General features: G+C 37.6%; 8 protein-coding genes and 1 long non-coding RNA gene across 12 annotated transcripts; 4 read left to right on the forward strand and 5 right to left on the reverse strand.

Moving 5' to 3' along the window:
* Positions 1–405: 405 nt before the first annotated feature.
* Positions 406–2,464, reverse strand: LOC124341127 (urea transporter 2-like). The gene is made up of 9 exons (XM_046794073.1): positions 2,354–2,464; positions 2,148–2,291; positions 1,965–2,084; positions 1,709–1,839; positions 1,598–1,627; positions 1,276–1,522; positions 1,040–1,187; positions 796–980; positions 406–654 (listed from the first exon to the last, which is right to left on the reverse strand). The coding sequence occupies exons 1-9, from the start codon at positions 2,390–2,392 to the stop codon at positions 475–477; spliced, it is 1,224 nt and encodes a 407-aa protein (XP_046650029.1). The 5' UTR covers positions 2,393–2,464; the 3' UTR covers positions 406–474.
* A 1,217-nt stretch (positions 2,465–3,681) lies between these two features.
* LOC124341162 (protoheme IX farnesyltransferase, mitochondrial-like) lies at positions 3,682–5,527 on the forward strand. 2 transcript variants are annotated; one of them, XM_046794123.1, is made up of 6 exons: positions 3,682–3,932; positions 3,988–4,446; positions 4,512–4,592; positions 4,651–4,826; positions 4,900–5,079; positions 5,144–5,527. In XM_046794123.1, exons 2-6 carry the CDS (start codon positions 4,019–4,021, stop codon positions 5,452–5,454), a joined length of 1,176 nt encoding a protein of 391 aa, XP_046650079.1. In that variant the 5' UTR covers positions 3,682–3,932; positions 3,988–4,018; the 3' UTR covers positions 5,455–5,527. The 2 variants fall into 2 exon arrangements, with proteins under 2 accessions (XP_046650079.1, XP_046650080.1); XM_046794124.1 differs by having other exon boundaries at positions 3,991–4,446.
* On the reverse strand, positions 5,500–6,281 carry LOC124341407 (protein chibby homolog 1-like). Its single transcript, XM_046794505.1, has 2 exons — positions 5,790–6,281; positions 5,500–5,733 (listed from the first exon to the last, which is right to left on the reverse strand). The coding sequence occupies exons 1-2, from the start codon at positions 6,087–6,089 to the stop codon at positions 5,620–5,622; spliced, it is 414 nt and encodes a 137-aa protein (XP_046650461.1). The 5' UTR covers positions 6,090–6,281; the 3' UTR covers positions 5,500–5,619.
* A 3-nt stretch (positions 6,282–6,284) lies between these two features.
* Positions 6,285–7,061, forward strand: LOC124341406 (thioredoxin, mitochondrial-like). Its single transcript, XM_046794504.1, has 3 exons — positions 6,285–6,615; positions 6,692–6,815; positions 6,893–7,061. Exons 1-3 carry the CDS (start codon positions 6,443–6,445, stop codon positions 7,007–7,009), a joined length of 414 nt encoding a protein of 137 aa, XP_046650460.1. The 5' UTR covers positions 6,285–6,442; the 3' UTR covers positions 7,010–7,061.
* LOC124341269 (TM2 domain-containing protein 3-like) lies at positions 7,010–8,072 on the reverse strand. The gene is made up of 4 exons (XM_046794296.1): positions 7,691–8,072; positions 7,408–7,623; positions 7,275–7,349; positions 7,010–7,216 (listed from the first exon to the last, which is right to left on the reverse strand). Exons 1-4 carry the CDS (start codon positions 8,066–8,068, stop codon positions 7,103–7,105), a joined length of 783 nt encoding a protein of 260 aa, XP_046650252.1. The 5' UTR covers positions 8,069–8,072; the 3' UTR covers positions 7,010–7,102.
* On the forward strand, positions 7,185–7,840 carry LOC124341595. Its single transcript, XR_006918514.1, has 2 exons — positions 7,185–7,320; positions 7,419–7,840. It is a non-coding gene; the product is annotated as an uncharacterized LOC124341595 (long non-coding RNA).
* Positions 8,033–10,893, reverse strand: LOC124340987 (sorting nexin-29-like). The gene is made up of 8 exons (XM_046793849.1): positions 10,373–10,893; positions 10,239–10,315; positions 9,930–10,175; positions 9,350–9,872; positions 9,139–9,292; positions 8,813–9,073; positions 8,466–8,743; positions 8,033–8,304 (listed from the first exon to the last, which is right to left on the reverse strand). The coding sequence occupies exons 1-8, from the start codon at positions 10,603–10,605 to the stop codon at positions 8,268–8,270; spliced, it is 1,809 nt and encodes a 602-aa protein (XP_046649805.1). The 5' UTR covers positions 10,606–10,893; the 3' UTR covers positions 8,033–8,267.
* A 169-nt stretch (positions 10,894–11,062) lies between these two features.
* Positions 11,063–12,270, forward strand: LOC124341310 (60S ribosomal protein L10). Of its 3 annotated transcripts, none has more exons than XM_046794363.1 (6): positions 11,063–11,137; positions 11,287–11,317; positions 11,378–11,576; positions 11,640–11,746; positions 11,804–11,966; positions 12,023–12,270. In XM_046794363.1, exons 2-6 carry the CDS (start codon positions 11,295–11,297, stop codon positions 12,188–12,190), a joined length of 660 nt encoding a protein of 219 aa, XP_046650319.1. In that variant the 5' UTR covers positions 11,063–11,137; positions 11,287–11,294; the 3' UTR covers positions 12,191–12,270. The 3 variants fall into 3 exon arrangements, with proteins under 3 accessions (XP_046650319.1, XP_046650318.1, XP_046650320.1); XM_046794362.1 differs by having other exon boundaries at positions 11,098–11,186; XM_046794364.1 differs by having other exon boundaries at positions 11,112–11,178.
* On the reverse strand, positions 12,266–15,531 carry LOC124340897 (golgin subfamily A member 2-like). Its single transcript, XM_046793677.1, has 11 exons — positions 15,398–15,531; positions 14,528–15,313; positions 14,275–14,469; positions 13,974–14,195; positions 13,756–13,902; positions 13,594–13,692; positions 13,428–13,534; positions 13,291–13,363; positions 13,082–13,232; positions 12,848–13,018; positions 12,266–12,783 (listed from the first exon to the last, which is right to left on the reverse strand). Exons 1-11 carry the CDS (start codon positions 15,440–15,442, stop codon positions 12,347–12,349), a joined length of 2,433 nt encoding a protein of 810 aa, XP_046649633.1. The 5' UTR covers positions 15,443–15,531; the 3' UTR covers positions 12,266–12,346.
* Between the last annotated feature and the right edge of the window lie 57 nt (positions 15,532–15,588).

The following is a 15,588-nucleotide window of genomic DNA, read 5'->3' on the forward strand; positions in this document are numbered from 1 at the left end:
ATAAACATTGAAAAGTACCCGGGTAGAACAAAGTTGGGTTGTATGATGGGAAAGAAGGGGGATAAGGAAAACACTTCTAATATAGAACTTCTAGTATCGAACGTTGTTTAGGTGTGAAACTAGTATTAAAAACTATTGAAATGCAGTCTGAAGTGGGTTATTTTCACTAATTCAACATAAACGAAATTTTTCTGATTAATTGACATCGCATCTGACATTTTTTTAAATGGGAAGCTCATGGCTCAATTTCCTTAACTCGTCATGTGATAGTCATGTTTTTGCTTTTTGTTATTCAACTTTTGACGGTAATTAGTATTCCGCTGTAGACGGCCAATCCTATTATCACTTTAATTGTGGTGCCGCTTGTGTTTTATCAATTACTCGAAAGTAGACTTCTTCGACCAATTAAATTCATATCCTTGTTTCCGTTCATGTGTGGTGCGTGTCAAAACTTTAAACTCAACTCTGGAATGTTTAAACATCACATGCTTCGATTTGAATAGCAGAAGCAGATCTTGTGAATCGTCTGCGTTGGTATTCAGGTGGCCTACCATCTGGAGCTTTGACTAATCTTTCACGTCCAGTCCCACTGGTCACGGCTAGAAACATCGAACTCGTAACGACAAAAGGAATTGTCAAAATCGGCAATCCAGCCTAAATAATATAACATCATATAATTATCATCAAGATTTTATACTTAGGCTTGTCATCAGACTCATGTGATTAATTTGTCCTTCGAAATTCGGACAAGACTAACACATAATGACTCAAACTTTACAGTAGTTTTCCACGTACCGGTGCCAGAACAAGACCGAACGCGCGTTGAGCGGCTGCGGTGAAGACTACGGCCATGGCTGCGTTGAAAGCCGAGAGTATTGTCGGGACGTAAAATGTAACCGCAATCGCTCCTGCAGTCAGTGCAGAATTATAACCCCAGAGACCGGAATAGATTGCCGCGTAGTTTTCCGTAAGTCCAAGAGCTGAGTGATTCCCGAATTAATCAAATTATATAATCTATGTAGGAGTCTATGCAACTTACCACAAACTGAAGCTAATAGAGAACCGGTGAAGAGAGCAATCGAAAGCATTGGCGAAAAAATTGTTATTCCAATGTACATGATGATTGAACAGACGACACTTTCGGCCGCGTAAACTTGGCCCATTGAAAGTAAGCTACCACGTAATACCTTTTGCATAAAAATTAATTCAGTGGGTTAGCGTGAGCTAAGCTTTATAATCTTAAATTATACTTTGAAATTCTTGTCGCTCTCTTACCATTATCCAATCTAGCGAAACTGTCGAGTCTACTAGTAGTGTGCCATTAAGGTTCAGGACACTGTCATTAATAGAAGCAGCCAATTCAAGAGTTGTAGCATTATCTGCAGTAGCAAATGTTGCTAGATGCGTCAGACTCGAAGGCAAACATATAAACATAAGTAGATCAATGAGATTGAAGGGAACCGTCATCGGTGGGAGTGATACGCCTTTGCACAAATTGGCCATTCCAGATGTGACCAACGTACTACAAAACACACGACGCAAATAAAAAATAATTACTCCATTTTCATCATTCAAATAAGAAAGAATTTAAACTGACCTCATAACTCCACCGAATCCTATTAAACACCTATTTTTGTTGCAATATTGAGCAATCAAATTCTTCATTGTTAAGCAAAAGAGTTTTTTTTTGTTTGTTTGTTTTTTTTACCAAGAAAGGTAAGTAGGTCCATGAGTTGCTGCAACGATGGGTGGGCAAATGCTGGCCGTCACTGTTCCCACTAAAACACCGTTGTAGGTAACCAATCCATTACTGATTGAACTCCAAGGTTGGTTAAACACCTAAGTAAAAGTGATTTCACATCTTAGTTACTAATTAATTTAAGTTCGTATTTTTTCATGCTCTTATTTGCAATGAATATGTAAAGGCTAATAAGAAAGTGGAAGTAAGAGAATTCCAAGTTTACCGAGGCCGTGACCGTAGCTAAGGTAGCGGCTAAAAGTCCAGCAGCGCAGACCCAAATATCAGCCACCGCCAAGCCGATGATGACAAAAATTCCACTTATGGTATTGTTAGCGAAGACGACCTGTTTAAGAAATACAAGAATAAGACGGCCCATAAGGTCCTGAAAGAGGAATGGGAACTGTACCTGAGAGAAACCTCGGAGGATGCCATCAAGAAGTTTTATCACCAGCCACAAGGATCGATCGGATTTTTTTTCTAAAAAGTGGTGGACAAGGCGACATTCACCAAGAATTTCAAAAAGCGGATTCGCTTTCTTAGTTCCGTCAATCTGTAGTAATTGGAATTACGTAACAAATTCAGTGTTATTAAAAAATATCGGGAAGTATTTACTGCGGGAAAGCTGTTTGTCCGTCGCTCTTTACTGCCCATGTTGAATAGACGAATGCCATAACCCAGTCGCCCTTTTTATAATTTACGAAGACCGCGCGACAGGGGCAAATGAGGGTCGTGCCCTTGTTCAATCTTTTGCTTTACGTAATCATGTTGTAGAATACGTGATTTTTATACTGAAGATGATGTCACTTACTTTTATGCCTTGTCACGTATTTATTACATAGTTCAAACTTCGCATGAACTAATGCCACAACATTCATATTTCAACCATTTAGAACGTTGTCACAGTGGGACAACTCGGAACCAAAAACAGGACACCAAACGAGGAATCAACAGTATTATTCAAAATCCTCCTCGAAGGTATGAGCTCTTTTATAAATGCTTTTGCTATCTAGTAGAAATGCATATTATATCAAGCATTGTGGTCGGTCGGAAACGCGATAGGTCCCCCGTATCGTACGTCATGTTTGCTGGATGTGTGCGGAATCAGGATCATATAGCTCATTAGTTCTATCAAATGATCAAAGAGATTGCGAAATGTTTGCTTCTCCTTGTCAAAGGACCTTCTATATTTTGCGTGTTTTCTCATTCGAATCGTTTCGATTAGGAAGAAAACACATTTTTTTTATGAATTCGCGTCATAATAATAAATGTATATATTTATGAATCTAGTTATAAAACTGTTATTGTCAAACCGGCTATAGCTACGTGATTATAGCCTGTTGGCTGGTTCTCTTAATTTAAAATCTCACGTGAATCTGATGAAGTATTCAGTTTAAAATGTCCCAATTAAAGTCATTTTGCAATCAAATTGAACAATGTAAAAAAATCGGTTTGAATTCAAACCAAACGGAACCGAACTCCAATCTCCAATGAACTTCAATAAAAGCCGATTCGAGAGGAGCCCTAAACTGAAACCTTCAAATTTTTTCAAAAATCAAACTTTTTCAAAAATTAATTTAAGAAATAAAATGGAAGGAGAGTAGGAACCCTACTGACCTGACTGACCATAGCTTCAAAAGTAAACAAATTTAGTTGGATGCTATAAGCGCTTTTGAAAAACGGATTTCGGTGTACACGCAGAGTCGCAGACGCAGTTTGCAGCTCACACTCACGTAACGCAATCAGAGCCATAGAGTAATTTTAGAGTGTAGAGAGGGTACATAGAATACAATTCTATAGCTCTAACGCAATCGATCCTGCTGGAACATTTACCAAACCCCGGAACACAGATAAAGACCACTTCACCACGTCTTTTTTATCTATGCCGGAACACAAGTACACAACGCAATATAAGAATGAAACTTGAAATTTGGCAACGGTGTATTCACTTGAGTTGTCTGCTGTGGCTCGTGAAAAATCTTAACGATGGTCGATGGTGCAATTTTGCACGTAACGAACGAATGAATGCCGGTCGAATTACAGGAAAGCTTTTAAAATTACCTTTGTGCAAAAACAAATGTATAAATCTTTGCTTGGTCACGAGATTTGAGAACAAAGTGTCAAACTACACCTAGTAGAGTTTATTGAAGAAAGTTTATGTCACGGAAAATTGATTCATTCGATTTTGATCCAGGTATTTTTCACAATTCGTTCAAATATATTTACAATTAATATTTTTCTGTCGATAGCAGAAGTAGCTGCTAGCTGTTAGGTTTTAGAATGATTCGAGCCAGTTCATTATTAGTTACTGGTTGCAGAAGTACTTGGCTTCTGCAGAAATCAGTGGTTCACCGCCATGTAATGAGAGCAGCAGCATCAAAAAATCTTGAAGTTGTTACAATTGAAGATGTAACAAAGAAACCCCCATTAGTTGTGAGGACAGTTTTGCCAAGCAACCCAGCGCTTGAAACAAACCAAGATGTAGTGCATAGTGTTGCACAAGTTTCTGGGAAATCTCCCAGTGATCCTGCATTATTGACACCATCCAAACTGACAAATCATTATAGTTCTCTGGCCAAGTTTCGATTAACTGGACTTGTTGTGTGCTCCGCCGTGACTGGATATGCTATGGCGCCAATGCCAACTGACTTAACTACCTTGAGTCTTTGCCTTCTCGGTACGGCTTTGACTTCTGCTTCTGCAAACACGTAGGCTATTTATCACCTCATATATTTTATGTTGAATCATTTCTATAACTCTGTGAACTGTGCAGAATCAATCAGTTTTTCGAGGTACCCTTCGATTCACAAATGGCAAGAACCAGCAATCGAGTATTGGTTCGTGGACTCTTGAGGTAAATTTTCTCATATCGTCCACGCAGCAGTATTATTATCTAATTGCTTTTTACTCAGCCCTTTGCACGCTGTGTCTTTTGCGGCTGTGTGTGGAACAACTGGTTTAATCATCTTGAATTATGGAGTCAACGGAGTGTGCGCGTCATTGGGTGCTCTGACTTTGGCGTTGTACACATTGGTTTACACGCCAATGAAGCGATCTAGTATAGCTAATACGTGGGTCGGATCCATAGGTATGACACGCTTTTCTTATCAATTATAGTTCGTAAAATATAAAATATGATTTGTATAACGTTTTACAAATAGTTGGTGCCCTTCCTCCCCTGATGGGTTACGCTGGTTGCACTGGTTATCTAGACGCTGGCGCATTGGTATTGGGTGGAGTTTTATATGCCTGGCAATTTCCTCATTTCAATGCTTTATCGTGGAACCTTAGATCCGACTATTCCCGTGCTGGGTATAGAATGATGGCCGTCACAAATCCAGGTAGATGTAGTAACATGATAACGTTTATTGTCTCAGCTATAACCAACACCTTCAATTACTGTAGATCTCTGCCGGAGAACAACGTTACGACATACCGCTGCTTTGATAGGAATTTGTACGACCGCACCTGTTATTGGATTAACAACTTGGACGTTTGCTCTGGACTCTTTACCTATAAACATGTATTTTTTGTATTTAGCTTGGCGTTTTTATCGCCATTCGGATAGCTCTAGTTCTCGGAAACTTTTCCGAATGTCTTTGGCGCATTTGCCTATAATTATGATCCTTATGCTCGTTCACAAGAAGAGCGAGGACGGTGAAGACTGGCTGCTGAAAACAGTTCGTGGTCTCTATCCTTCTCTTACCCAAAGTTGATGCTCCTTGCAAATAGAACTTTTAAATAAAGGTGGACTAGTCGGACCAGTGTAAATACAGTATATTCAAGGAATGAATGATTATAAATTCCACAAATTAAAATGTTTGATTTTTAGGGTTTCACACAAAATTATATTTGCTTCAGTTTCCAGAGCTGAAAGTGTATTAAAATAACTTTCGACCTCTAAAGGAATTCTTCTTCGAACTCTTGGTTTCGGTGGTGGTTTCATCAGGTACGTCCAGTGAGTTCAAATGAGCTTCTAAGGCTGTTTCTGTCAGCTAAATAATGATATAAATTAGTCATAGAAATTGGTTAAATCTAATGCAGAACTCACCATAGTTAACAACAAGTCTGCTTGAATTTTTAGATAATTGTTTTCTCCTTCAAGTTTCTGAAGTAAAGTGCTTGGTTTTGCTTTGGCATTGGGAGCGGTACTGATTGAAACCCACTTGGCGTTTTCAGAATTAAATTCAAACTGTTGGTTTTCTCCAAGATCCAGTTTCACCTTGTCTATTTGAATGCTAAATTCTCTCTCCAGTTGTAGCGCATCCATGTTCCGTCTGAGATTTGAAACAGTGGACGTTTTTCTTGCAGGGCATTTTTTTGGTTGAAATTTACTACGAAAAAGAGGCATTATTTGTAATCTGATACAACTAGAAAATCTTGTGTTTGAAACTTGGTTACCACGACGACCGCGCGTGGTTTCCAATACAGGTGAAGTTGCGTAACCCCATTTCGTACGTAGTACGTGCCACACTCCGTAGTCCGTACGATTCCCCCTACATTTCGATATCGTGTCCCAACGTTTTTCGTAATTATTAACTTCTACTCGGCTTATTTTTTAGTTGATCTCTATTCGTTGCAAACTCGACATCCGATCAATGAGATAATCTCATTTAGTAATTTTCGTTTTTTTGTTTGAAAAGGGGCAACGTTGTTTGCTTTCATACAACAAAAATTTATAACGTCATTCAATAGTTATTGAGAATGCAGCGTATAACTAAATTCAATCTAATCAGCCAAACTAGTTTTGTTATTCGGCGGTCAATTTCTATCGGTCGAACAGCAAGCTTCCAATCATTCAATGTTCAGGATCAAGAAGATTTCCAGAAAAGAGTTTTAAATGCCTCCACGCCAGTCCTGGTTGACTTTCACGCCAAGTATGTCGCACTAACTTTTTGATTTACTTGTCTTTATTTACTTGTTGCATCATAAGTGTTATTATTATCATACCAGATGGTGTGGACCATGCAAAACTTTAGGGCCAAGACTGGAGGCACTGGCTGCAGAAAAATTAGATAAGTTTCATCTTGCCAAAGTTGACATTGATAATGTCCCCGAGCTTGCAGAAGAATATAATGTATGTTTGCCCGATTATATAATTATAATTAAATCTATCCCAATCTAAAATAAAGACATTGTGAATTATTGTTTCAGGTCACTGCTGTACCATCAGTCATTGCTATCAAGGGAGGAAAAGTTGAAGGATCATTTGTTGGAGTTTTAGACGATGACAAGCTCAGAGCATTCGTCAACAAATTGATTGGAGAATGATCTATGTTAACAATTGTATGATGTAGGGGGGGAATTACACAGTTTCATGATATTTTTTTATTTCTCAGTACACAAGTTATATATTCTTCTATTCTACAAAAACACAGATCCATCTGCAGGTTTGAGATAACCAACAGCTACTAATATCACATCAATCAAAGTCCATACTCCAGCTCCTCCAAAACTAAACAACTTGCCAATCCCTTCCTAAAAATTTAGAAAAATTAGCTGTTTGAAAGCAACTTGTTTGTTGAAAGGAATTCACCTGCCAGTGACCAAGGTAGAACCTATCAGCTCCAAAACCACCTAAGGTAATGCTCAACAGTAGAGTTGTAGTCCACTAGCAAACAGAATAAATTTTAAAAATGATACATTTAGTATTAATTAACATTTATTACCTTGTATCCAGATGTCCAATTGCATCTAATATTTTTGAAAAATGTCCTCTGTCCTAAACACAAGACATGTGGTTTTGCAGTGCAGTTGGATCTGTAGTTTTGAACTGGGTTAGCTGGTGTGTTACAGTAGCTGCCTGTTGCATTGCAGGAATGATCTTCTGGAGAAGTCTGGTAACAATATTGACATCTCATAGTTTTCTCAAATACTTTAGGACCCTGTTGATTTAAAAAAAACTTACTTAAATCTGAAAATATAGATAAAATTTGCTTTAGTAATGCATACATCACATTTTGGAATAGCTTGGCAACTGACATTTACCAAGTTCCCATAGATACATGTAAAATTGAACTTGCAGATTATGCAATCAGCAGGTAATGAATGGCACTCCCTATCAATTGGGCATATTGAATTGGAAATTTGCCATGGTATTACTCTTTCGTTCAAAATTTCAATCGTTTGCTCATGAAGGAAATTATTTGCTAGTCCCACGTCCGTAACGTTATCTTCTTTCGGTATTGTTTCACATGATTCCTGTAGGCAAGCTTCTTCTGTCTGATTATTCGTAATCGAATTATTGAACTCATCCGTCGTTTTTATAGGAATAGAACACAATATTAAACATAATAACAGTAGTTGTAGTTTACTGACATTTTTTGACATTTTTCCACTGTACACAATGCTTTTTTTGACGCAGTGGCGCCAATATTATATAATTCAAATCAAGTCCTTACTTCGTGTCATCCGTCAAAATAACTCTTTTAGAACAAATAGCATTTAACTTAAATAATCTCATGCAACTGAATTTTTGTATGGTCATAAGATGAAGCTGACTTGTGGAATGAATTTCTTGATAGCGTATTCACGTGGTACTTTGAGGGGCTGAATTCGGTTGCTCACTGCATAGAAATGGATAAAAAAACAAGTCTTATTCCGAATCAAGATTAGGTTCTTAGTGAAACATCTAGCATTATAATTAAACTTATTTAAACTGCATTTCATTCCTGATTCGGAGCAAGACTATGCTGCGAGAAGCTTTAGTAGTAGGGTAAACATTTACCTGAAAAATGAAAAAAGACTAACAAAAGTAGCTTGATTGAGGGTAGTGATACAGGTCTCATGTCTCATCCAAAGATTAAGAAATTGACGAAGAAATTCTTGGAGTTTCTTTCGTCGATCTTCCACCGTTTTTTCTTCGCGATAACCGAATTTTTTTTTCGGCGGAAAATGAATTTCGGCGGTGAAAGGGTATCGTTTACTCATTTCTTTGCGGAATTTATACATTTGTGAGTATCTCTTGAAAATAGTCCACTCAGTATCACCCATCCGAATGTAAACCTGGATTTCAATCGGCGACTGAAATATAACCAAAATTCTAGATTGGGAATGAGAAAAATTAAAAAAAACCTGATAAACGTGATGCGAATCAACTGTTCCTTGAACTAGAAAAGTAGATGGGATCCAAACATGAATCCAGGGGCTTTCAGCTGATGAAGCCAAATTACACAAGTGACTATTATCGTCATTATTCATAGCATAATCAGAAGGCAAAGGGCCACGCAAATGCACCAATTCAGTTCTTAAGCGGTCGGCAAATCGTTCAGCTGCTTTCAAACTACACTGAAGGTGAGAGTTGAATTCCATCAATTCACCATGCATTTCAGCAACCTGAAAACCAGAAATTTATTTCATTTTAACTTCAAACTATGAATCAAGTTGTGTTCAGTATTTGCCTGAATCAGTTTTTCTTCGAAATGGCCAGCTTCTTGGTGGTAATCTGGAGGAGGAGAGGTGGACGTTGGTGTAGGAGCATTATTAGCTGAATTCTTCAACATCTGAACAGCCCCCATGTAGTGCTTTAGTTGTTCTTTGAGAATGGAATTTTCCCTAAAAAGAAAATTTTATTTTTCTTTCACCACAAAATATGAAAATTTAACCTATTACCTCGCATATTCACCATTTTGTTGCTCGGCTACCTTTAATCGATCTTGAAGATCCTGCTTCTCAAGCTGAACGCCATGAAGTTGTAACTGAAGGGATGATTTTACTTCTTCCAACTGGGTTTTCTTATAAGTGAGATCTAGGAGCATTTGTCTCATTTCAGATAGGTTCATGTTGGAGCGCTTCGTTTCCGCCAATTGTGCATCTTGCGAGTCGACGGATTTGATGCTCGGGCTACTTCCGGTGTGTTGGAATATTAAGGATGGTGTACTGCCACTTTGTGGAATCGTGATTGCTGCACTATTGAAAGCTTTTGCGGGCTTTTCATCTTCTTCATCATCACTCTCGAAATCAACAACCCGAACTTTGGATTTTTTTTTTCGTTTTGTTTGCTCTTGTTCTGCAACTGGCATCTTAACTGCTTGGGGTTCTGGGCGAAGACTTTGTATCATCAATTTCTTAGATTCATCAACTTGGTCCAGCTCTTTGCGATCAACTACAAGAGCAAATATCACAGAACGTAAATCTACAATAAAATATTTTAGTCTTATAGAATCAGAGGCTGAATAAAGCACCTTAAAACCTTTTGCTGAAGTAAGTAAACACTCTCTTGATGAGGTATCATTCATCAGAGATGAGGATTCATAATAGTTAAAAAGGAGATTCTCATCTGAGAAAAGCATCCGCAAATAACGATCAAGTGAATGCTCATTGATAGCTGAACGCAGCCATGCTCTTCCTCTTCCATAGTCTGTGCTTACATTCTGAATGTTATAATATCTTTCTTGTTCATGTCTTGTCAGATGGTTTCGCACAAAGTGCCAAAAAACTAGGTAATAGCAAGAATTTGTTAATATAAATCAACCAGTATGTTTATTTTCATACCTCATACCTGGTATCTGTTGGTCTGCCTGCCCCACTGGATTCATTACCATGCTTATTCCATTGGAAACTAATTCGGTAACATGTCTATTTAAATACACAACATACTAATTACTGTGAGGGCACGTCAAATTACTAGAATACCTTAAGCTGAAACTGTTGACATTGAGGTTTATGCTCTTCAAGTTGACTCCATTCTTTATTTTCAAACCATCTTGAAGTATAAGTTCAAAGCCATTGATAACTTTCATTACTGACGGTTCAGCTTCTGTAGCTAACAAAGTTCTTCCTCCAAATTTCTTTTCACAAATTTGGACATTATCCCGAATGACTTTAATAAGTTCATCGCGATATCGAATGTTTCCACTTTCCCACATTGTAAGGCTTTTTCAATAATTTTTAGGGGGAGGGTTTGTTTACAAAATGAAACACTAGGTCACGGGCACAAATGTCTTCGTAAACCGAGAGCGGACAGTTGTTGCTGACCGTAGTTTTAATTGATCATTTTTCTTTCGATTTTTCCCTTCGATAAAAAAGAGGTAAATCAATATTTTATGTTTAACGGTATGAAATGTTGTTATTAGTTGAGACAAATTCATGAGAAATGAAATTGCCTACGTAAAAAAAATAACGTAAACATGGCGATGGTGTCATGGTAATTACAGCGGTAACAGATGGTAAATATATAGAATTCTTAATCCTTTGAAATTTTATTTATTAATTACATAGCTATAAATATTTAATTTTCTATGTGTTCATCAGAACCAATAATTTAGCCTAAACAGAATGGATGTTTGTTGTAAAGTATGAATTTATGATCGAATTGGCATAATTTGCTGGTAAAACTAGAACTGGCATTGCTGCAACTCCATTTCTCTCGACTCTTTTTCTTGTTAAACGAAGTCTAAGGTAAGTTTCTTTGCTTGTTCATCTGTTCTCATCGACGAAACGTAATTTCGTAGGTTCTTGTTTAGTTGTTTCTTGTGTTCGTTGTCAAAGCCAAGTAGTGCTCATTTTTTTTCGCATTTCAATTCATAGCTTGCATTTTTTTCTTACAGGAATCAAGATGGGTCGTCGTCCGGCTCGTTGGTGAGTAGAATCATGACTCGTTATTTGGTATGGCTTTTAACATGTTGGTTTATTTCTTAGCTACCGGTATTGCAAAAACAAGCCATACCCCAAGTCTCGTTTCTGTCGAGGTGTTCCAGATGCTAAGATCAGGATTTTCGATTTGGGCAGGAAGAAGGCTAGCGTAGAAGACTTCCCCCTCTGCGTTCACTTGGTTTCCGATGAGTACGAGCAGCTGTCTTCCGAAGCGTTGGAAGCTGGTCGTATTTGCGCTAACAAGGCAAGCACCTAGTAACATGTAGTATTTTAAGACAGTGTGCTAATATTATTATATACTTTGCAGTATTTGGTGAAGCACTGTGGTAAGGATGCATTCCACATCAGGATGCGAGTTCACCCTTTCCATGTCATCCGCATCAACAAAATGTTAAGTTGTGCTGGAGCTGATAGGTATTATCTATTGATTTATTGGTGTTTCATGTGCTACAAGTGTTCTCTTAATTTTAGGCTCCAAACAGGAATGAGAGGTGCCTTTGGCAAACCCCAAGGTACTGTTGCACGTGTGAACATTGGACAGCCCATCATGAGCATTCGCTCTTCTGACAAGTATAAGGCCGCTGTCATCGAATCCCTTCGCCGCGCCAAGTTCAAGTTCCCCGGACGCCAAAAGGTATTTTCCTTGTGCATGAATTTGAGATTGCAGTTGCTTATCTCTTTTGTATATAGATTTACGTTTCAAAGAAATGGGGATTCACCAAGTTTGAACGCGGAGTCTATGAGACCATGAAAGAGAATGCCCAGCTTGAACCTGATGGCGCAAACGTCAAGTATCGCCCAGATCACGGCCCTCTTACTTCTTGGTATAAATGGCGTACGATTTTCAGCCAACAGTAATTTGGTTGTCCAATCCATCTTTGTTATTCAATTACCATCTTTGAATTTTTCAAATAAGAATAAATGGAGGTGGAATTCAAGAAATGTTCTTATGATGTATTTAATGGAATAGTTATTCATATCATAGTTGCAAAGGCACAATGGGAATGGAATTTTTTAAATATTGATAATTCTTCCTGAATACATAGGCCAACAAGGGTGGAAATTTTCGTCAGTCTTGCGGCTTAACTGCTCCAAAGGAAAAGTATCCGGTTGTGTAGCAATTTCTGTTGTCGATAAACTACAATCTGTAATTTCCAGTAAAACATCAACAATCCTGGAAGCAACATAATCCAGCGATTTTTCCACTGGATTTTCTACATCCGGGTCGTTGGTACCAACTATGATTAATCCATCTTCACAATTGGCTATAGGTTCAGACTCGGGCTGTAGTTGAAGCCACTGAGGAAACTTTTTCAACTGCGGAGCCAAGTAAGGTAAGAGAACTGTTAATTTCGTTATCCGTTCCTTTAGTTTCTGACGTTCAGCCGTCAACTGCTCAGCTCGTCTACTCAGCAGTCCACGCTGCACTTGATACAGACTGACATATTCACCTGTAAATCATGTTGAAACAGGTCAAGTCCTTAAAAACTAAAGGTTACAACAACTGTTACTCACCAATAGTTTCTGTTTCACTCTGCAGCTGTAGAACCAAGTGATCTAGTTTCTTTTTTTCTTCTGTCAAATCAGATACAGTAGCCATTGAACGTTTGAGTTGCTGTTCGATTTGTTCGTAATGAAAAAGAAGTTTTTGGTGTACTTCATTAGGCACCCAGTCAGATTCTCCTTCTACAATTGCAGTTTTGAGTTTTTAAACTATACAGGCTTCAGTTAGGTACAAACGTGTCATACCGCTTTCGGATGAGGAATGTGAATGGTCTTCGTTAACGTCTTCGTGATCATGGCGGTGTTTCCGGCTACCTCGAACTGGAGCTTGATTCAAATTCCAGATTACTCGTTTTTTTAGTTCAGCATTTTGATGCGAAAGCGCCTGAATTCTTTCCTGTATCAAAACGGTATAAATCAAAAGTACCACAGCGGAATGTAATCAAATTACATACATGAGCTTCTTCTAACTCCTGCTTCCAATAGATTGTCGCGTTTCTTTGACCGGACAAGTCTTCCACCTGTTGCCTGGAATAATTTCGATTTAGTATCCAATTTACGCTTTCTGTTCAACTTAATTTTAAATTGTTACCTTAATTGAGTAACCTCTGGATCTAAAATCTGCAATTTTTCATTCATCTCTTTATTCTGACGAATCATCATCTGCGATTCTTCAGTAAGTATTAGTTTGTCGTTACTCTGCAAACAAATTAACATCAATATCTACATTTAATGACAATCACGAAAGCAAATTTTACCAGCTGAATGAAAGCTTTTTCAAGTTCTTCGAGTTGCATTTTCAACTGGCGATTCTGTGAAATAGCGCGAGAGGCTGCGGACTTATCACTTTGCATAGCCTTAAATTTTTCAGTGGCATAAAACAATTATTGAATAAAGATAAAGCATTTTTAGTATAATACTTGCAGAAGTTTCTCTCTTTCACATTGATCTTGATTAGCCGTTGCAATGGTCAATTCACTTTGAATGCGATCAATGCGGATTTCAAGTTCTTGAATTCGCGATTCCTTTTCTAGTGCCAGTTTAACTAGTTCTTCGTTATTGAACTCCTTTGAAAATGCAGTGAAAAAATTGTTAGATACTATTCAAATTAAAAATCGATAGAAATAAAAATTTCAACCATTTCAGTTATCTTTATTTTCAACATGGCGATTTCCGATTCAGATTGTGGTACGAGATGCGACTCGGCAGGCGTAATCATTTCATGGGGAGGCTGAGATGAAGACGCAGTTTCTTGATTGTTCTTAAGAACAGCAATGACTGCTTCTAATTCAGCCAACTCATCTTTTTTGGACTCTAGAGTAGCTTCTATATTTCTTTTTTCTAAAGCCAGCGACTCTGCCTAAAAATGTTATTCAAATATAGTATTTAAAAAGTACCCACAAGTAATTCAAATAATAAGTTTTTCTTGATAGAAGTACCTGTGAACTAATCGTGCGTATCTGTCCGTTAAGTCGAAGAATATACTGTTGATACTGTTGGGCTAGTACGTCTTTCTCTATTCCGAGCGTTTTTATCTGTTCTCGTAGATCACCGATTTCTTCTTGGAGTTTTCCGTTTTCCTTTTGCATTTTTTCAAGGGTTTGATCAACAGTTGGTGGACCCGCGTTTTTCAACTATGTCATACAAAAATTAATCATTGTAAGGTTTTTTAAATTTACAGAAATGATTTACCTGCTGCATATTGACATTGAGTAATTCCACTTGAAGATTGAGTTCCTTGATAATGGAATCTCTTTGATTGATTTCAGCTGCTTGATTGTTGTGATGCATTTGAAATTGTTTGAGTTCTTCACTAACCTCACTGTAAAGCTGATTTTTCAGACACAGTTCTTGGCTAATTGATTCAAGTTGCTTTGTTAATGCAACTAAGTTTGACTCTATCTTTCCAGTTTCCTCTGTAGTAGAAGCTTGTAGTTGCAAAAATGAGGATTTAGTAGCATCAAGCTCCTTTTTCTGAAACATATTCTCTTCTTCCAGTTTTTTCACTGCCTCTTTACTTTGGGAAAACCTTACTGCCAGTTCATTTTTTTCTTCTATTAAAATAGAAACAGTATTTTTTAATTCTTCTTCTCGTATAGTTTGGGCTGAGATGACTTGTAGTGTTTCTTTTGATTTCTCTTTCTCTTCTGTGAGTAAGTTTCTCTCCTCATCCAATTGAAGTTGCAATTCTCCAATAAAATCTTTTGAATACTTGAGAGATGAAGAGATGTCATTCTTTTCTCTTGTCAAGGTTTCAATTATCTGCAGCAATTCAGATTCCCTATTTTTATCAAAACTATTGGGCTCTTTGCATAGGATTTCAGAATCAATCTTTAGCTCTTCACGTTCTGTGTTAAGATTATTGGGAACCGGAATTACAGATGCGGATTGATCAATTTCACTCTGATGAGGTAACTGCAGTTGACCCCCATTTGTAGTAGCTCCTTTGGATCCACCTTTTTGTTGAAACTGCTTCAACTAAAATTTAAATGAAATCAGTTAGGATTTTAGTGCAGAGGAAGTATTTTTATCAAAGAAATAAGAAATATAGTATATGATTACTTTTTTCTTTGCCGCGGCTAATTTTTCTGCCTTGTTGGCATCCATGTTGTCGGTATCGTAAAGTAAACACGAAACTGTACGGACGAACGTCGAAGTGTTGTCAAAACAATTCCCGGTCTGGTCTATAATTTTACCCCTAGATGGCTCATTCTAAAATATAAATGACACTTGTTTTGTCCCGGTAAATTCAG

This window comes from Daphnia pulicaria, chromosome 5 (genome assembly GCF_021234035.1).
Source record: "Daphnia pulicaria isolate SC F1-1A chromosome 5, SC_F0-13Bv2, whole genome shotgun sequence".
Taxonomy (NCBI): domain Eukaryota; kingdom Metazoa; phylum Arthropoda; class Branchiopoda; order Diplostraca; family Daphniidae; genus Daphnia; species Daphnia pulicaria.